We start from the raw sequence: 10,916 nt of genomic DNA, 5'->3' as shown, positions 1-10,916 counted from the left end.
CACAATAAAACAATAGTAAGAGCTAATTTTTCATCCATCAGATTGGCAGAAATACAAAAGATAATATCCAGTGCCGTCAAGGGCATTATGAAGGATTCTGTTTGGAGGCCTGGCTGTCTTGCCTTCTGCTCTTCCCGGGTGCTGGGTTCTAAGATCGCCTCCTGCTCCTCCTGCTCCTGCTGCTGCTGTTGGGCCTCTCCCTTGTCCTGGGGCTTCCTGCAAACTCTAAAATGTTTTAATTATCACCATATCAACGCTGATGGGGTTTGTCAGACTGGAGAAACTTGCTGCCACACCTGAGGTAGGCAGCAGTGCATTTTAGGAAAGTCTATGAAGGTAGCAAGCTCCTGTGTGGCTACCAGGACTATGGGAACCTATGTGCCCCCATTATCCTCTTCAGAGAGGATGTTGTTATTATTGTTACATGCCTTCAAGTCAGACCTGACTCATAGCGACCCCTCCTTGGGTTTCCGAGGCTGTATCACTACAGAAGTAGATTGCCCAAACTTCCTTCCAAGGAGTGGCTGGTGGGTTTGAACCGCCAGCCTTCTGGTTAGCAGTCAAGTGCCTCAGGCAGTAGGCTACCAGAGCTCCTTCAGAGAGGATACTCATGTGGATTTTGAATGCTACAATGGCATGGCTCTCTGTAACAAGCTTTAGAGGCTTGGCCCTTATTCAGAAGCTTTGGCTTTTGAGTCAGCCCTTTTCTGTTCTCATGTGGAAGCCTCAAAGGACTGGGCTTTCTTTCCCCTGCTCTCTCCAAGCCCTGAAACCTGCTCCTACCCCACTACAAGTGTTCAAGTTTCAACAGCTCAAGCCATCTGATAGGTGTGTTCTCCTCACCACCCACAGAGCTCTACCTTTCTAACTGCTTTCTTATATATTTAATACCTTCCCTTACTGCTTTTCATTCCTTCCTTTCTTCACCAAAAGCAATGCTTACTGCTAAGCACTGTAGTTAGGGGCTGAAAATACGATGATGAATAAAACACATGTGATTCTTGGTCTCCACACCCCTCAGTTTGTTGTTGTTTTGTGCCATCGAGTCAGACCCAACTCATAGCGACCCCTCCTTGGGTTTCCAAGGCAATATCACTACAGAAGTAGGATTGCCCAACCTTCCTTCCGAGGAGTGGCTGGTGGGTCCTTTAGTGGCACTGTCAAGCTGGCCACTGCCACTATGGTTCCAGTGCCTAACCCCTCTTACTCGTAGAATGTAGGGTTTGAAGGGCTTTAAAGAACAGAAATTTATTTTCTTCTCCCAGTTTTAGAATCTAGGAGTCCAAATCAGGGTCTCAGCCTTGTTGATTTTTTCTGGGAGCTTTCAGAGAACACCTTGACCATGTCTCTCTCCTAGTTTCTGGTGGCTGCCAGCAATCCTTGGCTTCCCTTTGCGGCTTATAGATGCATTTGCCTCTGATGTCACATGGTGTCTGTCTTCTCCTGACTCCCTTTTTATAAAATATCACCCTTCTCTGGTATAACCTCACTTAACTGAGAACAGGAAAAAAAAAAAAAAAAAAAAAAACTGCATCCAAATAAGGTCACATTCACAGGTACAGAGATTAGGACCTCAATTTATTTATTTATTTATTTTTTTTGCGGGGGGGTGGGGGGTGGGATGCACAATTCAATCTGTAACGGTCTCCCTGTGCTTTCAGGAGAGTAAGGCTCAGCAGAATCAACGTTTGTTTGACTAGGCTGCTGATAATGTGCAAGACGTGAATAACACTTGGCAGAGGCTGGTTGGCTCTGGTCATCCTGCTGGTGGACATCCGGCCTGGTGCTAAGGACAGACCCCCAGAGAATTCTGGGCTCATGGGGATGGATGGGCTCCACAATTTTTTTTCTGGTGGGGAAGAAAAGGACCTATTTTTCTTGAGACTTGTGAAAGGGTGAAAAATATAGCTTCTTTTCCTTTTGTGTTGGAACTACTACTATTGTCCTCAGCATCAGACATTCTGCCTCTGTTATGTGTTACAGAGCCTTGAAATCTGATTATCAATCTAAGATTCCTTCAGGTTCTCATAGATGATATGCTTGGCAGAGTGGATGCCTAGTAAACATGTGTTGAAGGTACAAATGAACAAATCTATGAATGAATGGAAATTTATTTAATTCCTTATCTCTCATTTTCCAGATAAATAAACTACTGTTCAAAGGAGTTAACTGTCTTTTATAACACAGCCAGGACCAGAGTTAGAACTTAGGTGTCCCATCTGCTAGGGTTTCTGCTAGGTCATGCTTCATCTTCCTTGAAGACCTCTAGTGACAGGGAGTAGCTATGGTGGGATTAAAGGGACTCCTGTGAGTAGGTTGTTCCTTCCCATTCTAGAGTGAACACACATCTCCAGCTCAACTTCCCAGAAAGGAAAACAGCTAAATTTCATCTGTACTGTGTGGAATATGAAAGAAGAGGCTGAGGGATTTATAGTGTTTTGTGCAAGGACAGTATTAGTGACTACTCCCCTGAGACTAGCTTGGAGCAGCTGACACTTAAATCAGATCCTGGGCCAGATGGTGTCAGTGGGAGATGACTGCAGTTGGTGTTCACCATAAACCAAGCCACACCCTTGGACAGTGGGACCTACCAGTGTGGTACCAGAAGCCAGAAGCCAGAAGGCAGATATCTACCTTCAGGGCCATTTTTTCTCCATTTTAGTGAGCTGCTGATATCCCTGATGCCAACAAGTAGGACAGTGGACAGGGTCGATAGCTGGAGTCAGAGGTGATATTTCAGATCCTGGATAAGTAATCCCCTTGCAGAGAGTCCTTCCCACTACTCAATCTTTTCCCATCACTCCCACTGACAGATGTCTTTCCTCAAACCATGCACACAAAGGTAATCTCATTCTGTCTTTAATTTAAAAAATATGACAGGTAGGCATCCCATTTTTAGTGATGGAGGCTGAGTCACAGGGAGATAAATCAGCTTTTCTAATGCTACTCATTAACCAGTGCCAGTAAAAGTTATTGTTGTTGTTGTTGTTGTTGTTAGGTGTGGTCGAGTTGATTCCAACTCATAGTAACTCTGTGTACAACAGAATGAAACACTGCCCTATCCTGCACCATCCTCACAATCCTTGCTATGCTTAGTCCATTGTTGCAGTCACTGTGTCAATCCATTGTATTGAGGGTTTTCCCCCCTTTTCTCTGACCTTCCACTTTACCAAGCATGATATCCTTCTCCGTGGACTGGTCACTTCTGACAACATGACCAAAGTAGGTGAGACAAGGAGCATTCCAGCCTCACTTCCTAGAGGATAGATTTCTTCATTCTTCCGGCAGTCCAAGATGTTTTCAGTATTTTTCACCAACGCAATTCAAAGGCATCAACTCTTCTTCCATCTTCCTTATTCATTGTCCAGCTTTCACACGCATATAAGGCAATGGAAATACCATGGCTTGGATTAGGCGCACCTTAGTCTTCAAAGAGATATCTTTGCTCTTCGACATGTTGAAGAGGTCTTTTGCAGCAAATTTGACTGGTACAATATGACGTCTGATTTCTTTGACTTCTTGCTAAAAAAGCAAGAAGGCAACATCTTCTGACCTTCTCTAACTACACAAGAGGATGACAGAATTACCATCAGCAGCCCAAGGCCTGTTCTTATGAGACCAGACATGCCACCACCCTCCAACCCTCTTACTAACCTTGTCATTAAACGTTCCTCCCGCAGCACCCACCACCCCTCTGCTGGGTACAATAATTCACTGCACTGGCCACACAGAACTCACAGATCATGAGGTTTATTAGGGAAGCAACAGGCTACAATTCAAGTTCAGAAATGTGCTCAGTCTCTCTCAGCCAGCCATCTCTCTCAGCAGCCAGGACTCTCTCTTAGCAGTCAGCTGTCTCTCTCACATCTCTCTCAGCTGACAGTCAAAGAGACTCCTCTTGCCTCTAGGAGGGCTCCTTTTGAGCCTGGCAGAGTGGCAAAACTAACGAATCCCAACATCAGAATTCTACACACCTGAAAGAGAGCAAACTTCCCAGAAGATTGCTTTCTGCTGCTCCAACAGAAATGCACCAGGTGGGTAACTTTAACATAATCAGCTACTCAGATGCTCATGGCAAAGTGGGAGTTACAAAGACTAAAGCTAGAAAAACCATACCATGTAATTTACATTACACTGCTGCTTCCATAGGTGTTGATTGTGGGTCCAAGCAAAAGTAAATCTTTGACAACTTCAACCTTTTCTCCATTTATCATGATGTTGCTTATTGGTCTAGTTGTGAGGATTTTTGTTTTCTTTCTGTTGAAGTGTAATGCATACTGAAGACTATAGGCTTTGATCTTCATCAGCAAGTGCTTCAAATCCTCTTCATTTTCAGCAAGCAAGGTTGTGTCAGCTGCATATCATAGGTTGTTAATGAGTCTCCCTCCAATCCTGATGCCACGTTCCACTTCATATAGTATAGCTTCTCTGATTATTTGCTCAGCATACAGATGAAATAAGTATGGTGAAAGGATACAACCTTTATGCACACCCTTCCTGATTTTAAATCATGCAGTATTACCTTGTTCTGTTCATTAAAACACAGGTCAACATCTTTCTGGTATTCTTTGCTTTCAGCTAAGATCTATCTGACATCAGCAATGATATCCCTCATTCCACATCCTCTTCTGAATCCAGCCTGCTTTTCTGGAAGTTCTCTGTCAATATACTGCTGCAAACGTTTTTGAATTATGTTCAGCACAATTTTACTTGCATGTGATATTAATGATATTGCTTGATAATTTCTACATTCTGTTGGATCATCTTTTTTTTTTTTTTTTTTTTTTGGAATGGGAACAAATATGGATCTCTTCCAGTCAGTTGACCAGGTAGCTGTCTTCCAAATTTCCTGGCGTCCACAAGTAAGTCCTTCCAGAGCTGCATCCATTTGTTGAAACACGTTGTGGTAGTTAAATTTGTATGTCAACTTAGCTGGGCCTGGTTGAGTGGCTGGGCAGCTGGTGGTAATTATTCCCCATGATGAGACTGGCAATCAACTCCATGGTGGGATCTACCACAAGCAGCTGAGTAGCTGCCTTTGGGATGTGGTCTGCTTCCTGTATACAAGGAGAAGCCTTGGGGATAGTCTCCAGCTTATGGCATGCTTGGACCCTGTATGTAGCTGTGTCATTGTTCAGCAGCCTGCCATGCTCTGCCAACCTTGGGACTTAAAATGGACTTAGATTAATGGTTTGCCATGTAGTTTCGTAACATCAGGACTGTGCCTTTCCACTTGTTGACCTTGGGTTTGTCAGCCTCAGCAGCCAACAGCTGTCTGAGTGAAGAAACACTTCTAGCTCCACTGGGCCGGGAGCAGGAGGCAAAGCTGGACCCCAAAGTTGAGGGGCTTTCACCCAGCCCCTAGAGCCTGGCACTTTGAACTTGGACTTAAAGCCTCCAAATTATAAGAGAATAAACTCCTGTTTGTTAAAGCTATCCCATTTGCGGTATATTCTTGTCAGAGAGGCACTAAGTAACCAGAACACATATCAATGGGTATTCCATCTATTTCTGGAGCCTTGTTTTTTATGAATTCCTTCAGTACAGCTTAGACTTCTTCCTTCAATACCATTGGTTCTTGATCATATGCTACCTCCTGAAATGACTGAATGTTGACCAATTGTTTTTGGTACAGTGAGACTGTGCATTCCTTCCATCTTCTTTTGAGTTTTATTGCATCATTCAATATTTTGCCCATAGAATCCTTCAGTATTGCAACCCAAGGCTTGGATTTTTTCTTTAGTTCTTTCAGCTTGAGAAATGGCAAGCATGTTCTTCCCTTTTGGTTTTCTAACTCCAGGTCTTTGCACATTTCATTATAATACTTTACTTTGTCTTCTTGAGTTGCCCTTTGGAATCTTCTGTTCAGCTCTTTTATTTCAACATTTCTTTCTTTCATCTTAGCTATTCTCCATTCAAGAGTAAGTTTCAGAGTCTTTTCTGACATCCATTTTGGTCTTTTCTTTCTTTCCTGTCTTCTTAATGAACTTTTGCTTTCTGATGTCATCCTACAACTCATCTGGTCTTGTCACTGATGTTCAATGCATCAAATCTATTCTTCAGATGGTCTCTAAATTCAGGTGGGAGATACTCAAGGCCATATTTTGGCTCTTGTGGACTTGTTTTAATTTTCTTCAGCTTCAACTTGAACTTGCACATGAGTAATTGACAGTCTGTTCCACAGTCAGCTCCTGGCCTTGTTTTGACTGATAATATTGAGCTTCTCCATTGCCTCTTCCCACAGATGTAGTTGATTTGATTTCTGTTTATTCCATCTGGTGAGATCCATGTGTATATTTGCCTTCATGTTGTTGAAAAAAAGGCATTTGCAATGAATATTAGTCGTTGGTCCTGCAAATTTCTATCATGTGATCTCCAGTGTAATTTCTATCACCAAGGTCATATTTTCCAACTACCAGTGCATCTTCTTTGTTTCCAACTTTTGCATTCCAATCACCAGCAATAATCAGTACATCTTGATTGCAAGTTTAATCAATTTTGGACTACAGAACTTAGTGAAATCTTTAATTTCTTCATCTTTTGCTTTGGTGATTGGTGCATAAATTTGAATAATAGTCGTATTATAAACATATAGAGTTCCCAAATTTAGACTTCCTGATTCCCAGTTCAGAGCTCTCCCCGGAGATGCATCTATATTTTTAAATAGACATTGGCAGTCAGGTTGAGACAGAGAGATGGATTTGAGATAAAATGAATCATTGTCTTAAGGAGCACTATTTGCAAGAAACAGAAACTGACTCAAGTGACCAAGGATTCAAGGGGAAAAAATAAAATAAAACAAGAAGTACAGCTGCCCTGCATGAGTTTCAATTTCTGGAATAAAAAACCAGATAGCCAGTAGGTCACCAGTTATTCTGTCTCAATCTCTTATGGATGGCAAGGTCTCTCATCTCTGCCTATCTCCTTCATTCTGGGCACACTCCTCCTGCTCCACTACTACTCTGGCATAGCCAAAATAGGGCTACTCTAGCCCCAGCTTTATGACTCCCTCATTTAAATGCCCAACAGATAGTGAGTCTCTATGTTTCTATATTCCAAGACAATGGAGTAAGTCTCCAAACTTACTTACATAAGAGAAAATTATGTTCTATCTAGAATTCTTACCCTGCCAAACTACCAATCAAATGTGAGGAAAGAATAAAGACCCTGTTATGCATCCCAAGGAGTCCTTGGGTGGCAAAAAAATGGTTAAGTGCTCAATTATTAGCCAGAAGATTGGCAATTCAAACCCACCCAGAAGTGCTTTGGAAGACAAGCCTGCTTGTCTGCTTCTGAAAATGATAGCCTTGAAAATGGAGCAGTTTTACTCTGCACACTTGGGGTTACCGTGAGTCATAACTGACTCATGCAATGACTCAAAAAATTTGACTATCATGTGATCTTTTTAAAGAAGCTACCAGAGGATATGTCTCAGTAAGGGGAAGAAAGTAATCAGTAAAGTGGATGAAGTGAGATCTAGGAAACAAGGAATCTAAGGGGAGAAAAGGTGAAGGAAGTTCTAGATGAAAAAAGGCCAAAAAAAAAAAAAAAATTAGTCCAGAAGAAAGCAAGAGAAAGAAGTGTCCAGAGGGAGATCTTTAAAGAGAAATGAAATCAATAGATCATCTTTCTGAAAGCTCATGATAGATGTGACAAAAGGAATTAAAGATATGCATGTGGAAAACTCCGCAAATAAAATAAAACCAAGGGATCATTATCTCCAGGAAAAACACAAAGTTTTTTTTTTTTAAAAAAAGTAAATATACTCATAGCATATAATGTGACTGTAATAAATAAAATTTACAAAATCCAAATAATGTAAACATTAATAAATTAACTTAAATTTGTGATAAATTATTTTGGCAGGATGCCGAGAAGGGAAATGGGTAGAAGTATAAGAGTACAATATCCTCATCTACAATAACAGAAAATCAATAAATAATGTCTAAACTTCATCATCAAGAAGTAACAACATGAATATATTATTTAGGAATATGGCAAAATGCTTGATAGTTGAGAATGATTGAACCTCTAGGGAATGAGCCTAGGAGGATGAAAAGACATTGCAATTATTCTTTATGAACTTTTAAATACTATCTTACTTCTTAATGTAAGATAAAATAAATATAAAATTGTTGTTGTTGTTGTTATGTGTCATTGAGTCGGACCTGACTTATAGTGACCCCTCCTTGGGTTTCCGAAGTGATATCACTATGAAAGTAGATTGCCCCATCTTCCTTCTGAGGAGCAGCTGGTGTATCTGAACCAGCAGCCTTCTGGTTAGCAGTCAAGTGCCTTAGGCACTATGCTACCAGAGCTCCTAAATATTTATAAAATAAATAAAAATAAATATAAAATATCTGCCCCCCCAGTAAAAATCTGGCCAAGAATCTGTTAACAATATTTTCATCATCATGTTACTTGTTAATTCAAATTTTCTACTTCAGTCTGGTTTTACATTTTATACCTTGCTTCCTGGTGTCTTCCTATCTGACCTATCATAGCATTCAGCACTTCTATTATTCTCTCCTTTTTCAAATTCTCATTTCTATTGGCTTTTGTGATCCTATGCTCCTGAGGTGGTGCCTGACTAACAAAATCACCTACTACCTCCTTTAAGTAGAATCAAACTGTCATATTAAAAAGTGCCTAGTCACTATGATCTGTACCTGCACATGTTCCCACCATATTTGTTCCATTACAGAAATGTGACTTTTATCAAGCTGCCTGTGAGCAGTCTTGGAGATGGTCAGCCCCTACTGTTTCTTTCCTTGTGCAATGAAATAAAGCAACTTTCCCCAACTCGGTCTCCCGTTGGCTTAATGGAGTCATACTGAGCAGGACCTGGAGTTAACAGGAACATTTCTGGTGAGTCAGCCAGGAGTCATTCACTGCTCAGTGTCGGAGGTGGACCTGACAAAGGATCAAACTGAAAGTCCAGCATGCACTAGGAGATTTCTCCAGGGGACAACAAGCATTGGCAGTTGAGGCTGGGCTCACTTGGATCAAATGATACCTTTGGGTAGACAAAATGCTGCTGTCTGGAATTCCCCAGGGAGGAGAAGGAAGGACATTCTGTTCCTCGATGAGTAGCAACTCTAAGCAACCTTAATCATAGCCTGTTGTAATGGTGTGATTCTGCTCTATTTTCTGTTCTGCTTGTAACCCTGACAGTTGTGTCAAGGCAGCCTAGGGATTACTCCCACAGACTGGTTGGTACCTGGCATTGAAAATTAACACACCTAGGGCTTGGGCTTCAAGGCAATTGTTATTTCCCTGTTTTGTTGGTATCATGGGTAATTCTGAAAGCATTCCTGAATGTTCACCTTTCTATAATATTTTAAAGAACTGGACCGAGTTTGGTTCTGACTCTATGAAGAAAAAGAAACTGGTCTTTCTGTGTAATACTGCATGGCCCAATACAGACTACAGGAGGGGAAAGATGGCCAGTTAATGGAAATGTAAATTATGACACTATCCTAAGAGTTTCAGCAAGATGGCAAAATAGGCAGTGTTTTCATTACCTAACGCTGCTCTGACAGGAATATACCACAAACAGGTGGCTTTAACAAACAGGAGTTTATTCTATAGCAGTTTTAGAAGCTAGAAGTCCAAGTTCAAAGTGCCAGGCTCTAGGGGCTGAGTGAAAGCCCCTCGACATTGGGCTTCAGCTCTGCCTCTTGCTCCCAGCCCACAGAAGCTGGAGGCTTTCTTCACTCAGGCTGGCTTTCTTCACTGCTGGTTGCTGAGGCTGACAAACCCAAGGTCGACAAGTAAAAAGGCACAGACCCGATATTACCACACCATATGGCAGGCCATTGATTCAAGTCTATTAAAAGTCCCACGATTGGCAGAGCATGGCAGGCTGCTGAATGATGATTCAGCTACATGCAGGCTCCAAGAGTGCCAAAAAGCTAGAGACTATTCCCAAAGCATCTTCTTATATACAGGAAGCAGACAACATCCCTAAAGCAGCTACTCAGCTGTTCATGGCAGAGCCTACCATGGAGTTCATTGCCAGTCTCATCATGGGGAATAACTCCCACTAGCTGCCCAGCTACTCAAAACTAGGTCCAGTCAAGTTGACACATGACCTTAGCTACCACAGGCAGACAAACTACACAGACCCTCTGCAACAAAGCAATGAGAAACCAATTGAAACCAATGCAGAAGATGATCCTGGAACCCTGAGCTTCGACGAGAAAGATAAGGAAGTGGATTAAATATTAACTATTAGAATAACCTGAATGAAAACAGTGAGTAAGGAGGCAAACAGAGCTGCACACTGTTGACTGTCCTGAGGGCATAGCCATTTTTAATATGTGCAAGTGTGTCACCATAGCAACTAAGAATCAGCTCTGCACACCAAGGACTACGTGGACAAGGACTGCACTGGTGCCTGACAACCAGAAAGGAAAACAGCAAAGGAAGCAAACAGAGCCACGGACTGCTGGCTGTCCTGAGGGCACAGCTATTTTGAATATTTGCAAACACTTCCCCGTAGCAACCTAAGAATGGACTCTTCTTACCAAGGACTGCATGGGCAAGGACTGCATCGGTGACTGACAACCAGGAAGGAAAACAGTGAGAAAGGAAACCAACCAACCTGTGGACTCCCAGCTATCCTGAGGGTGCAGCCATTTTGAATACCTGCAAACAGTATAGCCATTTTGAATATATGCAAGTAGCATTCTGACCTAAGAGTAGGCTCTGCTTGCCAAGAAGAGCATGGACAACCACACTGGAGGCTGACAACTACAAAAGTGCAATATTCCCCTTGTTACTCTTGTATCTCACAGCCTCTTGGTGAACAGAGGTACAGCCATCCCCCACCTCCACCTACCTTCTCGACCAGCAGGAATTCCATCCTAGTCTGCTCTGACAGAGCCTGGGTACCTTGCCCTGCCCCCCCCCCC

The 10,916-nt window shown here is 42.2% G+C and overlaps 1 protein-coding gene across 1 annotated transcript in view; it reads left to right on the top strand.

Annotated features, from left to right (window-relative positions):
• The first annotated feature begins 1,710 nt into the window (after window positions 1-1,710).
• The window catches only part of CD160 (CD160 molecule), a 25,236-nt gene continuing 16,030 nt past the window's right edge, over window positions 1,711-10,916 (top strand). Inside the window, 5 exon segments of the mRNA XM_007950071.2 lie at window positions 1,711-1,785; window positions 2,276-2,278; window positions 2,338-2,437; window positions 2,440-2,624; window positions 2,626-2,661. Of these exon segments, the coding sequence (XP_007948262.2) occupies window positions 1,711-1,785; window positions 2,276-2,278; window positions 2,338-2,437; window positions 2,440-2,624; window positions 2,626-2,661 (399 nt within the window).

Source organism: Orycteropus afer, unplaced genomic scaffold (assembly GCF_000298275.1).
Source record: "Orycteropus afer afer isolate SDZICR_OR568_19922 unplaced genomic scaffold, OryAfe1.0 scaffold00010, whole genome shotgun sequence".
Taxonomy (NCBI): domain Eukaryota; kingdom Metazoa; phylum Chordata; class Mammalia; order Tubulidentata; family Orycteropodidae; genus Orycteropus; species Orycteropus afer.
This window is presented reverse-complemented; position numbering and strand designations above follow the sequence as displayed.